The sequence below is a fragment of the Staurois parvus genome, unplaced genomic scaffold (genome assembly GCF_062004578.1).
Source record: "Staurois parvus isolate SC_StPar_1 unplaced genomic scaffold, SC_StPar_1.0 ptg000228l, whole genome shotgun sequence".
Taxonomy (NCBI): domain Eukaryota; kingdom Metazoa; phylum Chordata; class Amphibia; order Anura; family Ranidae; genus Staurois; species Staurois parvus.
Window position 1 is genome coordinate 1 of NW_028318024.1, and position 17,488 is coordinate 17,488.

A 17,488-nucleotide genomic window follows, 5' to 3' on the forward strand; every position below is an offset into this window, starting at 1 on the left:
TAAACCACCTGAACTGCACACACCTTTTCTGCTACCCTGACAAATCGCTCACATCTGACCATCCTGGGACCCGTAGACAGAGACATGGTATGTTATGGCGATAAATACGGTGAATACATCCTAGGGAACTTACCACCGCTATACGGTCCGCTGCCGGAAAGCTGTGATCGTTGAACCAGCTGAAAAAACTCGGTGTGGCATTGGCAGATTTTCCTTGGTACGAGTCTGGGTTTTGCCCCCGCCACCATCGAATGGGAGTGGAGTGGGAGGTGAGGCGCCCTAAATTAGAAAAAAAAGGATAAATAAAAAAAAAAAAGAAAAGATAAATAAATATTAAATATAAAAAAAAAATAAATAAAGAAAGAAAAAATACCCAGATCAAGGTTTGATCTAGTTCAGTGTTTGGGTCAAGGTCAGGAAGCTGTACCTGAGGAACTACAGTGCAAGGATCTCCCTGCTTCTGCTTCATTTGTTAGATCGAAGCTACCTTCATCTCTATCTTTATCCCACCAGTCATGGGAATGGGGACAGCTCTAACAATAGGAGGAAAAGCCCTGCTCCTTTAAAAAGATGGCCGCCTCTACACAGAGACATAGTGAAGAAGAAGGCACAGTAAGTCTACAAAGGGCAAAAGATCATCTGCAGGGAGACCACGAGCAATATTGGTGGTCCTACTACTGTACTTCTCTCTGTTCTCCTTGCCGGAGAGGAAGCTGTAGCTAAGGAACTGCGGTGCAAGGATCTCCCTGCTTCATTTATTCTTTAGATCTGAGCTTCCTCCACCTCTATCTTTACCCCACCAGTTATGGGAAGGAGAGCAGCTCTGCTTCTTTACAAAGATGGCCACCTCTACACAGAGACATAGTGCAGAAGAAGGCACAGCAAGTCTACAATGGGCAAAAGATCATCTGCAGGGAGACTACAAGCAATACTGGTGGTCCTACTACTGTGCTGCTCACTGTTCCCCTTGCCGGAGAGGAAGCTGTACCTAAGGATCTCCCTGCTTCTGCTTCATTTACTTTTTGGATCTGTGCTTCCTCCACCTCTATCTTTATCCCACCAGTCATGGGAAGGAGAGCAGCTCTACAATCAGGAGGCAAAGCCCTGCTCCTCTACAAAGATGACCACCTCCAGACAGAGACATACTGCAAAACAAGGCACAGTAAGTCTATAATGGGGAAAAGATCATCTGCAGGGAGACCACAAGCAATACTGGTGGTCCTACTACTGTGCTGCTCACTGTTCTCCTTGAGAGGAAGCCGAACCTGAGGAACTGCAGTGCCAGGATCTCCCTGCTTCAGCTTCATTCATTCTCTGGATCTGTATTTAGATCACCAGTCATGGGAAGGGGAGCAACTCTACAATTAGGAGTGCAGAACAAGCCGTGGTAAGTCTGTAACAGGGAAAAGATCGTCCGCAGGGAGACCACAAGCAATATTGGTGGTCCTACTACTGTGCTGCTCACTGTTCTCCTTGCCAAAGAGGAAACTGTACCTGAGGAGCTGCAGTGCCAGGATCTCCCTGCTTCATTAATGCTTTGGATCTACGCTTCCTCCACCTCTTTCCTTACCCCACCAGTCATGGGAAGGGGAGCAGCTCTACAGTTAGGAGGCAAAGCCCTGCTTCTCTACAAAGATGGCCGCCTCTATACAGAAACACAGTGCAGAACAAGGCATAGTCAATCAGTAATGGGAAAAGATCATCTGTAGGGATACCGATGACTAGTCCTTTGCTCTCTGCCAGCCTTTTTCTTGGGCGCACCTTCCACCATTTAGTTCCTCTAAGATCGATCTTAAATCTACATTCGTTATAATATCAAATCTCCCTCAACATACACAGACATTCAGAAGAGCTGCAAAGCAAACATTTGAGGTGGGAAGCAGAACTGAAAGACAACAAAATATGAGATCACACGGTCAGAGAGTGAGAAGGTGCGCAGACCGGCACTTACCGGAGGGGCCGTACTGGAACTCTTTGATGATGATGTCATTCTTGAAATAAGGGTTGGAGTTGAAATAGAATTTGATTTTACAGCTTGACTTCAGGTGTGTGATGTCCTCCACCTATTGGAAACAGAAAAGAGGTCTGACAACGAATGTAAAATCCCCGACGAGCGACGCAAAATAAAGAAGCAGCATCACTAAATGTCCACGGAATGTATCCTACCACGTGCCAGCGAGGAATTCATGGTTAGTCTGATCATTTCTTTAAATCCTCCACCCCCTTCGGTCTCGGCACAGGAGCGCCGCCTCCCCCCGCCTTGGGTCTCGGCACAGGCGCGCCGCCTCCCCCCGCCTTGGGTCTCGGCACAGGCGCGCCGCCTCCCCCCGCCTTGGGTCTCGGCACAGGCGCGCCGCCTCCCCCCGCCTTGGGTCTCGGCACAGGCGCGCCGCCTCCTCCCCTTCACCCTCGCACAGGCGCGCCGGCTCCTCCCCTTCACCCTCGCACAGGCGCGCCGGCTCCTCCCCTTCACCCTCGCACAGGCGCACCGGCTCCTCCCCTCCAGTCTCGCACAGGCGCACCGGCTCCTCCCCTCCAGTCTCGCACAGGCGCACCGGCTCCTCCCCTCCAGTCTCGCACAGGCGCACCGGCTCCTCCCCTCCAGTCTCGCACAGGCGCACCGGCTCCTCCCCTCCAGTCTCGCACAGGCGCACCGGCTCCTCCCCTCCAGTCTCGCACAGGCGCACCGGCTCCTCCCCTCCAGTCTCGCACAGGCGCACCGGCTCCTCCCCTCCAGTCTCGCACAGGCGCACCGGCTCCTCCCCTCCAGTCTCGCACAGGCGCACCGGCTCCTCCCCTCCAGTCTCGCACAGGCGCACCGGCTCCTCCCCTCCAGTCTCGCACAGGCGTACCGGCTCCTCCCCTCCAGTCTCGCACACGCGTACCGACTCCTCCCCTGGACTGAAACGGCTTCCTCTGACATCACTGCACACTGTGAGCTTTTCACAATTGCGCATTTCCTGGCTGGAGGATGTCCAGCGTCTTCTCAGGGGTGGGCATTGAGGAGCACCCAGTACAAAAGTCCAAACCGCTCAGGAGGACGGTTTGAAAACTTTATTGATAGCGTGCGTCAGGTAACGCCAACTTGTTTTGAGGGAAATGCCTCCCCCTTCCTCGGGGCTGGGCTGCTGCATTAGTAACGTGTTACATGTTACACCCTAAAAACGGGTGTAACATGTTACTAAAGGTGAACTTACCCTTTAAGAATGTTTTGGGCAATTCTAATAAAAGGTTACAGCTAAACACGGATTCTTGACCTCTGGCTTCCAGTACATGTCCACATCAGAAGGACAACATATAAAGAGGATCTGAGGACATACATGGGGCACTTACCTGTAAGTTGTTCATGTAACTCAGCGTGTCCTCATCCCGATCATTGATCATAGCAGACAGCTGAGGGTGATTGAGAAACTGAAGCACGTTAAGGAGCATCAACGCTGCGCATGGCCTCCTAATATACAGTCTATCAATAAATGTAATCAATACGAGTTATACAATCATCAATACAGGTGATCGAATTCTCGAGTTCATCTCTCAGATCCTGGAAGCACAACTGTAACTCTAAAGGCATTACGAACCTTCCTATATTCACCTGCATAAGATGGACATTGATCATGTAGTCTCATGGTGTCATTCATAAGATGTCCATTGATCATGTAGTCTCATGGTGTCATTCATAAGATGTCCATTGATCATGTAGTCTCATGGTGTCATTCATAAGATGTCCATTGATCATGTAGTCTCATGGTGTCATTCATAAGATGTCCATTGATCATGTAGTCTCATGGTGTCATTCATAAGATGTCCATTGATCATGTAGTCTCATGGTGTCATTCATAAGATGTCCATTGATCATGTAGTCTCGTGATGTCATTCCGAAGATGTCCATTGATCATGTAGTCTCATGGTGTCATTCCGAAGATGTCCATTGATCATGTAGTCTCGTGATGTCATTCCTAAGATGTCCATTGATCATGTAGTCTCGTGATGTCATTCCTAAGATGTCCATTGATCATGTAGTCTCGTGATGTCATTCCTAAGATGTCCATTGATCATGTGGTCTCATGGTGTCATTCCTAAGATGTCCAATGATCATGTGGTTTCATGGTGTCATTCCTAAGATGTCCACTGAACATGTAGTCACGTGGTGTCATTCCTAAGATGTCCATTGATCATGTAGTCTCGTGATGTCATTCCTAAGATGTCCATTGATCATGTAGTCTCGTGATGTCATTCCTAAGATGTCCATTGATCATGTAGTCTCGTGATGTCATTCCTAAGATGTCCATTGATCATGTAGTCTCGTGATGTCATTCCTAAGATGTCCATTGATCATGTAGTCTCGTGATGTCATTCCTAAGATGTCCATTGATCATGTAGTCTCGTGATGTCATTCCTAAGATGTCCATTGATCATGTAGTCTCGTGATGTCATTCCTAAGATGTCCATTGATCATGTAGTCTCATGGTGTCATTCATAAGATGTCCATTGATGGTGTCATTCCTAAGATGTCCATTGATCATGTAGTCTCGTGATGTCATTCCGAAGATGTCCATTGATCATGTAGTCTCGTGATGTCATTCCGAAGATGTCCATCGATCATGTAGTCTCGTGATGTCATTCCTAAGATGTCCATCGATCATGTAGTCTCGTGATGTCATTCCTAAGATGTCCATCGATCATGTAGTCTCGTGAAGTCATTCCTAAGATGTCCATCGATCATGTAGTCTCGTGAAGTCATTCCTAAGATGTCCATCGATCATGTAGTCTCATGGTGTCATTCCTAAGATGTCCATCGGTCATGTAGTCTCATGGTGTCATTCCTAAGATGTCCATCGATCATGTAGTCTCATGGTGTCATTCCTAAGATGTCCATCGATCATGTAGTCTCATGGTGTCATTCCTAAGATGTCCATTGATCATGTAGTCTCGTGATGTCATTCCTAAGATGTCCATTGATCATGTAGTCTCATGATGTCATTCCTAAGATGTCCATTGATCATGTAGTCTCGTGATGTCATTCCTAAGATGTCCATTGATCATGTAGTCTCGTGATGTCATTCCTAAGATGTCCATTGATCATGTAGTCTCGTGATGTCATTCCTAAGATGTCCATCGATCATGTAGGTCTACTGATCATGTAGTCTCACGGTGCCACTCAAAAAATGGCCATTGATCATGTAGTCTCGTGGTGTCATTCCTAAGATGTCCATTGATCACGTAGTCTCATGGTGTCATTCCTAAGATGTTCATTGATCACGTAGTCTCATGGTGTCATTCCTAAGATGTCCATTGATCACGTAGTCTCATGGTGTCATTCCTAAGATGTCCATTGATCATGTAGTTTCATGGTGTCATTCCTAAGGTGTCCATTGATGGTGTCATTCCTAAGATGTCCATCGATAATGTAGTCTCATGGTGTCATTCATACGATGTCTACTGATCATGTAGTCTCATGGTGCCACTCAAAAAATGTACATTGATCATGTTGTCTCATGGTGTCATTCCGAAGATGTCCATCGATCATGTAGTCTCATGGTGTCATTCCGAAGATGTCCATCGATCATGTAGTCTCATGGTGTCATCCTGAAGATGTCCATCGATCATGTAGTCTCATGGTGTCATTCATAAAATGTACATCAATCACAACAGCAGTGCGTAGAGAGCTTCATGGAATGGATTTCCATCAGGGGCGGACTGACCATTTGGAAATTCGGGCACTACCCAAGGGCCCAGGGTCAGTAGGGGGCCCCATGAGATGCCCCTGGAACCTTTTTCATAGGCTTTTTTGAGTTTGGGCAAGGACACAGGGGCCCTATGATCCCCTATTGCCCGGGGGCCCCATGAGTTGTCAGTCCGCCCCTGGTTTCCATGGTCGAGCAGCTGCATCCAAGCCTTCCATCACCAAGTGCCATGCAAAGTGTCGGATGCCGTGGTGTAAAGCCTGAAGTGGTCTTCATGGAAGAGTTGCGGCCAAAAGGCCAAACCTCTGACGTGAAAACAAGGCTAAGCACCTCAACTCCGCAGGAAAACACAGGACCCGGGGTGCAGAAAACCATCAGCAGGTGCTCTGGACTGATCAGCCAAAATGCTAAATATTTGGCTGTAGCAGAAGGCAGTTTGTTCACCGAAGGGCTGGAAAGACTTACAATAATGAGTGCCTGCAGCCAACTGTGAAGCATGGTGGAGGTTACCTACAAGTTTGGAGCTACATTTCTTCAAATGGAGTTGAGACTTGGTCAGGATCTATGGTGTCCTCAACGCGTGATTGTCCCCCAAATTCATTCTGCAGCAGAACAAACCACCCCAAACATACAACCAATGTCAGCGAGAACCATCTTCAGTGTAAAGAACAACAAGGAGTCCTGGGAGAGATGGTTTGGCCCCCCACAGAGCCCTGATCTCAACATCATGGAGTCCGTCTGGGATGACAAGAAGAGACAGAAGGATTTGAAGAAGCCGACATCCACAGAAGATCTGTGCTTAGTTCTCCGAGATGTTTGGGAGAACCTACCTGTCGGGTTCCTTCAAAAACTGTGTGCAAGTCGACCTAGAAGGCGGCGAAGGGCGTTCACACCGAATATTCATCGGATTTGGATTTCTCCTAACTCCCATTTTTTGTCAAATAAAATTTCTGATTTCTGAAAGCGTTCTTCATTTACAGCATTTTTCACACCTGCCTAAAACTTTTGCACAGTACTGTATATAGTGTACTGACTCAAAGTACTGAAGCCGGCGGATCAGCATAACGGCCAGGCCAATGGGATTTGTCAGATCAGACAAGGTAACCCCCCCCACCCCCGTATTTCTATAATTATCGGTTATTTTGACGTGGCGAAAGGGAAACCATACTGACTTTTTGTCCGATTTTTTTCCCCCTGTACTTAAAAAAAAAAAAAAAAAAAAAACTTTAATGGGGGCGGGGCCATGACAATGACATCACAGAGCAATACAAGTTTGGTTTCAGGGTCCCTCAAACGCCATAGAAACAGAGGATGGAGGGGAAAAAAAGTAACTCCTCTGATCAAGCTGCTGCGTATGAATTTCAGCTTGAGCTACTGAGCTCAGTTAACAGGCCCTACAATGGTGATAAAGTCAATGCATGAACAGGGGCGGACTGACCATTTGGAAACTCAGGCACTGCCCAAGGGCCCACGGTCCCCATGAGATGCCCCTGGTACCTTTTTCATAGGCTTTTTTGAGTTTGGGCAAGGGCACAGGGGCCCCATGATCCCCTATTGCCCGGGGGCCCCATGAGTTGTCAGTCCGCCCCTGTGCATGACCCTACAGTTCTACATGCTGGCTGGAAACGTGTATCTGACCTGTGCAAGGGTCACCTCCATAAATAGGAGGTATGCACATTAAGCAGGCAGTGATGCGGACGCCCAAAGGACCCCGGGAGCCCTTAGCCATTTAATGCCGGTGGTCAGAATTTTCCTAATCTGGGAAAAAATATATTCACCCGGATATCAGCCTGGCACATCGACCATACACACTGCAACCTCGATTGCAAGAATTCTAAAATGATGAAGTAATTTGGCGCCTCCCGGCTCTTTAAGGGTTTCAGAAGCCGGGGCGGGGTTTTAGGATCATGTGACCGCCGTGATTCACCGTCTTGTGATCAGGAAAGGTCCCGATCGCAAGAGAAGATCGGGACCTTTCCGTGAGTACCGGACGTGTGTGCTGGGAGCGCTCTCAGCACATAGGTTTTTCTTAATTGCACGCAAATGTGCGGCCGCTCGGTGTCAAGGCCCAGACGCCGAGAGGACGCATGTTTGTGCGTGGCTGGCGCCAAGAGGTTAACCAGCGATAAATGTTGAACCTCTGCGACTTGCGGTCACATTCGTACAGCCACGGCGTCTGTCAGCCTGTCATTGATCTCTACAGGCTCCTGGCTGCATCTGTACAGACGTGACTGCTTGTCCCTGAGGTACATATGTACAGGGAGGTCTCATCATTACAGCTGCGACATCTCTCAGCCGGTCATTGATTTGTACTGCCTGCTCGTCCCAGGAGGTACATATGTACAGGGAGGTCCCAACAGTACAGCCGCAACATCTCTTAGCCTGTCATTGATCTGTACAGATATGACTGCTCATCCCTGAGGTACATATGTACAGGGAGGTCTCATCATTACAGCTGCGACATCTCTCAGCCTGTCATTGATCTGTACAGATATGACTGCTCATCCCTGAGGTACATATGTACAGGGAGGTCTCATCATTACAGCTGCGACATCTCTCAGCCTGTCATTGATTTGTACTGCCTGCTCGTCCCAGGAGGTACATATGTACAGGGAGGTCCCAACAGTACAGCGGCAACATCTCTCAGCCTGTCATTGATCTGTACAGATATGACTGCTCATCCCTGAGGTACATATGTACAGGGAGGTCACATCATTACAGCTGCGACATCTCTCAGCCTGTCATTGATCTGTACAGATATGACTGCTCGTCCCAAAGGTACATATGTACAGGGAGATCACAGTACAGCTGCAACTTTTCTCAGCCTGTCATTGATCTGTACACGCTCCTGGCCATGGCTGTACAGATGTGACTGCTCGTCCCTGAGGTATATGCGACAGCTCACCCATCTCTATATGCATTTACCTCAGGGACGAGCAGTCACATCTGTACAGCCATGGCCAGGAGCCTGTACAGATCAATGACAGGCTGAGAAAAGTTGCAGCTGTACTGTGACCTCCCTGTACATATGTACCTCAAGGACGAGCAGTCACATCTGTACAGCCGTGGCCAGGAGCCTGTACAGATCAATGACAGGCTGAGAGATGTTGCAGCTTTACGGATGTGGCCTCCCTGTACATATGTATCTCTGGGATCTGCCATTGCATCTGCATAGCTGTAGCATGTCAGCCTGTCATTGATCTGCACAGGCTCCTGGCCATGACTGTACAGATATGACTGCTCATCCCCGAGGTATAAGCGACAACTCACCCATCTCTACATGCATTTACCTCAGGGACGAGCAGTCACATCTGTACAGCCATGGCAAGGATCTTGTACAGATCAATGACAGGCTGAGAAAAGTTGCAGCTGTACTATGACCTCCCTGTACATATGTACCTTAAGGACGAGCAGTCACATCTGTACAGCCATGGCTAAAATCCTGTACAGATCAATGACAGGCTGAGAGATGTTGCAGCTTTATGGATGTGGCCTCCCCTACATATATATCTCTGGGATCTGCCATTGCATCTGCATAGCTGTAGCATGTCAGCCTGTCATTGATCTGCACAGGCTCCTGGCCACGACTGTACGGATATGACTGCTCATCCCCGAGGTATAAGCGACAGCTCACCCAGCTCTGTATGCATGTACCTCAGTGATGAACAGTCATATCTGTACAGCCGTGGCCAGGAGCCTCTGCAGGTCAATGACAGGCTGAGAGATGCCGCAGCTGTACTGATGTGACCTCCCTGTACATATGCATCTCTGGGATGTGCCATCACATCTGTCAGCCTGTCATTGATCTGTACAGGCTCCTGGACATGGCTGTACAGATGTTACTGCTCAAATCTTAGGTGACATGCATACAGGGATGGATGAGCGGTAACATCCATAGAGCCACAGTATCGGTCAGCCTGTCATTGATCTGTACAGATGTCACCACTCATCCCAGAGATTACATGGATACAGGGCTGTATAAACGAGCACATCCATAGAACCACAGCATATGTCAGCCTGTCATTGCTCTCTACAGGCTCCTGGTTGCAGCTGTACATTGGTTACCAATCATTCCAGAGATGGATCAGAAATCAGACCTGCAAAGCTGCAGCATGTCAGCCTGTCATTGACTTGTACAGGTTTCTGGCTGCTGCTGCAGAGACGCTCATCCCAGAGGTTACATGCACACGTATACAGGAATGGATGAGCGATCACATGAATACAGCAGCAGCCTCTCAGCCTGTCATTGATCCATACAGGCTCCTGGCAGTACAGGTGTTGCCTTTCATCCCAGAGGTACATGTATACAGGGATAGATGAGCGATCACATGAATACAGCAGCAGCCTCTCAGCCTGTCATTGATCCGTACAGGCTCCTGTAAGTGCAGGTGTTGCCATTCATCCCAGAGGTACATGTACACAGGGATGGAGGAGCGATCACATGAATACAGCAGCAGCCTGTCATTGATCCGTACAGGCTCCTGTAAGTACAAGTGTTGCCATGCATCCCAGAGGTACATGTATACAGGGATGGATGAGCGATCACATGAATACAGCAGCAGCCTCTCAGCCGGTCATTGATCCATACAGGCTCTTGGCAGTACAGGTGCTGCCATTCATCCCAAAAGGTACATGTATACAGGGATGGATGAGCGGTCCTATCAGTACAATGGCAGCATCTGTCAGCCTGTCATTGCTCTGTACAGAAGTCACCACTCATCCCAGAGGTTACATGCATACAGGGATGGATTAACAGTCCCATCAGTACAATGGCAGCATCGTTCAGCCTGTCATTGATCTGTACAGAAGTCACCGCTCACCCCAGAGGTTGCACGCATACAGGGACGGGTGAGCAGTCACCTCCATACAACTTCAGCATCTGTCAGCCTGTCATTGATCTGTACAGATGTAACTGTCCCAGAAATTGCATGCATACAGGGATGGATGAGCAGTCACCTCCATACAGCATCTGTCAGCCTGTCATTGATCTGTACAGATGTGAATGTCCCAGAAATTGCATGCATACAGGGATGGATGAGCAGTCACCTCCATACAGCACCTGTCAGCCTGTCATTGATCTGTACAGATGTGACAGTCAGTCCCAGAGGTTGCATGCATACAGGGACGGATGAGCAGTCCCATCAGTACAATGGTGGTAACGGTCAGCCTGTCATTGATCTTTCCAGAAGTCGCCAATCATCCCAGAGGTTGCAAGCATACAACGATGGATGAGCAGTCACCTCCATGCAACTTCAGCATCCGTCAGCCTGTCATTGATCTGTATAGAAGTCACCGCTCATCCCAGAGGTTGCATGCATACAGGGATGAGTGAGCAGTCACCTCCATACAGCTTCAGCATCTGTCAGCCTGTCATTGATCTGTACAGATGTGACAGTCAGTCCCAGAGGCTGCATGCATACAGGAACGGGTGAGCAGTCCCATCAGTACAATGGTGGTATCGGTCAGCCTGTCATTGACCTGTACAGAAGTCACCACTCATCGCAGAGGGTGCATGCATACAGCGATAGATGAGCAGTCACCTCCATACAACTTCAGCATCCGTCAGCCTGTCATTGATCTGTACAAATGTTAACACTAATCCCATCAGTACAATGGCAGCATCTGTCAGCCTGTCATTGCTCTGTACAGAAGTCACCACTCATCCCAGAGGTTACATGCATACAGGGATGGATTAGCAGTCCCATCAATACAGCTGAAGCATCTGTCAGCCTGTCATTGATCTGTACAAATGTCAACACTAATCCCAGAGATTACATGCATACAGGGATGGATTAACAGTCCCATCAGTACAATGGCAGCATCAGTCAGCCTGTCATTGATCTGTACAGAAGTCACCGCTCACCCCAGAGGTTGCATGCATACAGGGATGGATGAGCAGTCACCTCCATAGAGCTTCAGCATCCGTCAGCCTGTCATTGATCTGTACAAATGTCAACACTAATCCCAGAGATTACATGCATACAGGGATGGATTAACAGTCCCATCAGTACAATGGCAGCATCGGTCAGCCTGTCATTGATCTGTACAGAAGTCACCACTCACCCCAGAGGTTGCATGCATACAGGGATGGATGAGCAGTCACCTCCATAGAGCTTCAGCATCCGTCAGCCTGTCATTGATCTGTACAGATGTGACTGTCCCAGAGGTTGCATGAATACAGGAACGGGTGAGCAGTCCCATCAGTACAATGGTGGTATCGGTCAGCCTGTCATTGATCTGTATAGACGTCACCATTCATCCCAGTGGTTGCATGCATACAATGATGGATGAGCAGTCACCTCCATACAGCTTCAGCATCTGTCACCCTGTCATTGATCCGTCAGCCTGTCATTGATCTGTACAGATGTGACTGTCCCAGAGGTTGCATGCATACAGGGATGGATGAGCAGTCACCTCCATACAGCTTCAGCATCCGTCAGCCTGTCATTGATCCGTCAGCCTGTCATTGATCTGTACAGATGTGACTGTCCCAGAGGTTGCATGCATACAGGGACGGGTGAGCAGTCACCTCCATACAGATTCAGCATCCCTCAGCCTGTCATTGATCTGTACAGATGTGACTGTCCCAGAGGTTGCACGAATACAGGAACGGGTGAGCTGTCACATTAGTACAGCCGCAGCCACTATCAGGCCTTTCACTGCTTTATACAGGCAGCAGCTGCACGCAGACACCCGTGACTCGTACACGCGCCCTCCTGGCGGCGTCCAGCCTGTAAGCACGAGCCCACGAACCACAAGCAGCCCCGACAAGACATATTAGGATACAGCGGTGACCCAGAACCCGGGGATAGAGCGTATGATGGAATTGCGTTTCTGGATGTGCGGCTTCCTTAGCTGTCCATACCGCCTCTTGAGCTGCAGCAGCGCCCGGTCGGCGCGCTCGTTGACGGCCCTGAGCTCCTCCTGCACAGTCTCCAGGGCCTGCAGGGAGCGGTCGGAGCTGGACGGCTGAGTCCCGACGCTGACAATGCAGCACTCGTCCCCCTCGCTACAAGAGTTCCGCTCCCCCGCCTCCCCGGAATCGGAGGACAGGGGCGACAACACGGCCGGCTCCTCCAGCCCCGTCCCGTCCAGGTTCTGCTGCCCGTTCCTCCGGTACGGCTCCACCAGCTCCTTGTCCACCGGCTTCCGCGGCGACGGGTTCTTCTCGGCGGTCTCCCCGCCCTCGGGGACGTGCGGCATCCCTCGGGCGCTCTCGCCGGTGTCGCCCCTCTCCGGGGTGCAGACGGGGAGCCCGCCGTTGGGCTCCTCCGGGTTCTTCTTCTCCGGCGGCGGCACCGGCTCCCCCGAATCCCTCCAGTTGGTCATCTCGCACAGCGCCTGGGCGGCCTGAGCCTCCTGGCTGGCCGGCGGGTCCAGGACGCCATCTTTTCTGCCGTTCTCCTCCGCCTCCGCCACCCGGGGCTGCTTGGCCGGGGGAGGGGAGCACTCCTCCTTGTCGTCCCGGCAACTCATGGCGCGACGAGGGTCAGGGCAGGTGTGGACGGTCAACGGCGGTCGGCCGCATGGCCCGGCATCTGTGAAAAAGGCGAGGAAAACAAACATTAGAGGGGACCCCACCTCATGAACACCCCACACAGCAGCCCCCCCAGGGCCACTCACTTACCCCACAGGGGGCCACCTCCAGAACTTGTCACAAGCTGAGTGCCACCACGTGACGTCAGGAACACCCCCTCCCCTCTTCCTGTCAGAGCCAACACCGCCGAGCACGTGACTGGACCGGACGTCACCGTGGACGGCTCGGGCCCTCTCGCGGCCGCATCTCCCGCCCGATACGAAACGTGGTCACGTGAGCGGGCCGCTTCCTCCCCCCTCCTCCTTCTCCGACTGGCGCGCGACGCGCCCTTCGGCCCGTCCATCGATGCGCCCCGACCAATCACTGGCCGGCCAGCTTGACGTGGGCCCCGCCTTGAGGCAACGTGTGGCCAATCAGGGGCTTGCTGAGGCGAGAGCGAGGCGCGGGACGCAAACTCTGGCGTGGGCGGGGCTGCTGGCGTCCCTCGCAGAGGATTCCCTGTCTCCCAGAGTGCAGCGCGCGGGGGGGGGGGAGAAATGCCGCTCTGACGGGACGGCGCCGTGTGTGGCTCTCTGGTCACGTGGTACCAAAACAAAAAATACTTTATTAACCAGTTCAGCTGACAGCACGCCCCCCCCCGTACCCGTCAAATATGTTCACCTGTGGGGCTGTGTACTCAGCAATAATCTGTTACCTCAGATACAAATGGAATGCGGCACTTCTGGTGGTCTTACCGCGCACAGCGCAGGTTTACCATCCAATGTACTAAAATACCACCCCCGTAGGACCGCCTCCGACATACGGGAATAAGTACGGCGCCAAACCACGAATAATGCCCTTCCTGGAGGTGTGGACGATTTACATTCCTCCTGAAACCTGACTGAAAAACTCCCAGAGATGGCGTCACCCAGTCCTGCCTTGTTGCTAGGACGTTGCTAAGACACTTCCAGAGATGGTGTCCTCCTGCCCAGCCTTGTTTCTAGGACGTTGCTAAGAAACTCCCACAAATGGTGTCACCCTGTCCTGCCTTGTTGTTAGGACGTTGCTAAGACACTTCCATAGATGGGGTCCCCATGTCCTGCTTTGTTGCTAGGATGTTGCTAAGAAACTCAAGAGACATCATCTTCCTGTCCAGCCTTGTTGCTAGGACATCGCTAAGACACTCCCAGAGATGGTGTCCTCCTGTCCTGCCTTGTTGCTAGGACTTTGCTAAGACACTTCCAGAGATGGTGTCCCCCTGTCCTGCCTTGTTGCTAGGACGTTGCTGAGACACTTCCAGAGATGGTGTCCTCCTGTCCTGCCTTGTTGCTAGGACGTTGCTAAGACACTCCCAGAGATGGGGTCCCCCTGTCCTGCCTTGTTGCTAGGACGTTGCTAAGACACTCCCAGAGATTGTGTCCTGTCCTGCCTTGTTGCTAGGACGTTGCTAAGACACTTCCGGAGATGGGGTCCCCCTGTCCTGCCTTGTTGCTAGGACGTTGCTAAGACACTTCCAGAGATGGGGTCCCCCTGTTCTGCCTTGTTGCTAGGACGTTGCTAAGACACTCCCAGAGATTGTGTCCTGTCCTGCCTTGTTGCTAGGACGTTGCTAAGACACTTCCGGAGATGGGGTCCCCCTGTCCTGCCTTGTTGCTAGGACGTTGCTAAGACACTTCCAGAGATGGGGTCCCCCTGTTCTGCCTTGTTGCTAGGACGTTGCTAAGACACTCCCAGAGATGGTGTCCTGTCCTGCCTTGTTGCTAGGACGTTGATAAGACACTTCCAGAGATGTGGTCCCCCTGTCCTGCCTTGTTGCTAGGACGTTGCTAAGACACTTCCAGAGATGGTGTCCCCCTGTCCAGCCTTGTTTCTAGGACGTTGCTAAGAAACTCCCACAAATGGTGTCACCCTGTCCTGCCTTGTTGTTAGGACGTTGCTAAGACACTTCCATAGATGGGGTCCCCATGTCCTGCTTTGTTGCTAGGATGTTTCTAAGAAACTCAAGAGACATCATCTTCCTGTCCAGCCTTGTTGCTAGGACATCGCTAAGACACTCCCAGAGATGGTGTCCTCCTGTCCTGCCTTGTTGCTAGGACTTTGCTAAGACACTTCCAGAGATGGTGTCCCCCTGTCCTGCCTTGTTGCTAGGACGTTGCTCAGACACTTCCAGAGATGGTGTCCTCCTGTCCTGCCTTGTTGCTAGGATGTTGCTAAGACACTCCCAGAGATGGGGTCCCCCTGTCCTGCCTTGTTGCTAGGACGTTGCTAAGACACTCCCAGAGATTGTGTCCTGTCCTGCCTTGTTGCTAGGACGTTGCTAAGACACTTCCGGAGATGGGGTCCCCCTGTCCTGCCTTGTTGCTAGGACGTTGCTAAGACACTTCCAGAGATGGGGTCCCCCTGTTCTGCCTTGTTGCTAGGACGTTGCTAAGACACTCCCAGAGATGGTGTCCTGTCCTGCCTTGTTGCTAGGACGTTGCTAAGACACTTCCAGAGATGGCGTCCCCCAGTCCTGCCTTGTTGCTAGGACGTTGCTAAGACACTTCCAGAGATGGTGTCCCCCTGTCCAGCCTTGTTTCTAGGACGTTGCTAAGAAACTCCCACAAATGGTGTCACCCTGTCCTGCCTTGTTGTTAGGACGTTGCTAAGACACTTCCATAGATGGGGTCCCCATGTCCTGCTTTGTTGCTAGGATGTTGCTAAGAAACTCAAGAGACATCATCTTCCTGTCCAGCCTTGTTGCTAGGACGTTGCTAAGACACTTCCAGAGATGTTGTCCTGTCCTGCCTTGTTGCTAGGACATTGCTAAGACACTTCCAGATATGGCGTCCCCCAGTCCTGCCTTGTTGCTAGGACGTCGCTAAGGCACTCCCAGAGATGGTGTCCTCCTGTCCTGGCTTGTTGCTAGGATGTTGCTAAGAAACTCAAGAGACTTCATCTTCCAGTCCAGCCTTGTTGCTAGGACATCGCTAAGACACTCCCAGAGATGGTGTCCTCCTGTCCTGCCTTGTTGCTAGGACGTTGCTAAGACACTTCAAGAGATGGTGTCCTGTCCTGCCTTGTTGCTAGGACGTTGCTAAGACACTTCCAGAGATGGGGTCCCCCTGTCCTGCCTTGTTGCTAGGACGCTGCTAAGACACTTCCAGAGATGGGGTCCCCTGTCCTGCCTTGTTGGTAGGATGTTGCTAAGACACTTCCAGAGATGGGGTCCCCATATCCTGCCTTGTTGCTAGGACGTTGCTAAGACACTTCCAGAGATGGCGTCCCTCTGTCCTGCCTTGTTGCTAGGACATCGCTAAGACACTTCCAGAGATGGCGTCCCCCTGTCCTGCCTTGTTGCTAGGACGTCGCTAAGACAATCCCAGAGATGGGGTCCCCCCGTCCTGCCTTGTTTCCAGGACGTCGCTAAGACACTCCCAGAGATGGGGTCCCCCTGACCTGCCTTGTTGCTAGGACATTTCTAAAACACTCCCAGAGATGGGGTACCCCTGTCCTGCCTTGTTGTTAGGATATTGCTAAAACACTCCCAGAGATGGCATCCCCCTGCCCTGCCTTGTTTCTAGGACGTTGCTAAGACACTCACAGAGATGGAGTACCCTTGTCCTGTGTTGCTCAAACATTTTTAAGTCACCCTTAGAGATGACATCTTCCTGTCCTGCCTTGTTGCTAAGACACTTCCATAGATGGGGTCCCCCTGTCCTGCCTTGTTGCTATGAAGTTGCTATAACACTCCCAGAGATAGTGTCCCCCTGTCCTGCCTTGTTGCTAGGATGTTGCTAAGACACCTCTAGAAATGGCATCCCCTCAGTCTTGCCTTTTTGTTAGGACATTACTAAGACTTTCCCAGAGGTGGTGTTCCCCCGTCCTGCCTTGTTGCTTCCAGAGATGGCATCCCCTCAGTCATGCCTTGTTGCTAGGATGTTGCTAAGACACTCCTGGAGATGGATTTCCCCTTACCTGTGTTGCTCAAACGTTGCTAAGGCACTCCTAGAGATGGTGTCCCGCCTTGTTGCTAGGACGTTGCTAAGACATCCCTAGCTGATTCAAATTGGCTCTGTCTCCCCTGATGCAGTAGACCACACGTGCGGGGGGGGGTTTGAGAGTTCACTCCTGTGACGGTGGGGGAAAGCAATAACAACTGGGAGTGCCTTAACAACGTCCTAGCAACAAGGCAGGAGGGCAGGGAGTTTTTCAGCCTGGCTTCGGGAGGTACAGCATGGAAATGGCCCACACCTCTAGCTGGGTAGAACATCGTGGTCTGAACAGAAGCCCCTTACCTGCGTAGGCA

At 51.1% G+C, this 17,488-nt stretch overlaps 1 protein-coding gene across 1 annotated transcript; it reads right to left on the reverse strand.

The window, feature by feature from the left end:
• Positions 1-133: 133 nt before the first annotated feature.
• Positions 134-13,519, reverse strand: LOC149460483 (testis-specific Y-encoded-like protein 1; the record flags this gene model as incomplete). The annotated part of the gene is made up of 5 exons (XM_089679618.1): positions 13,312-13,519; positions 12,471-13,222; positions 3,334-3,411; positions 1,952-2,063; positions 134-279 (listed from the first exon to the last, which is right to left on the reverse strand). Coding segments are annotated over exons 2-5 (1,026 nt in total), but the record flags the coding sequence as incomplete, so codon positions are not given.
• Between the last annotated feature and the right edge of the window lie 3,969 nt (positions 13,520-17,488).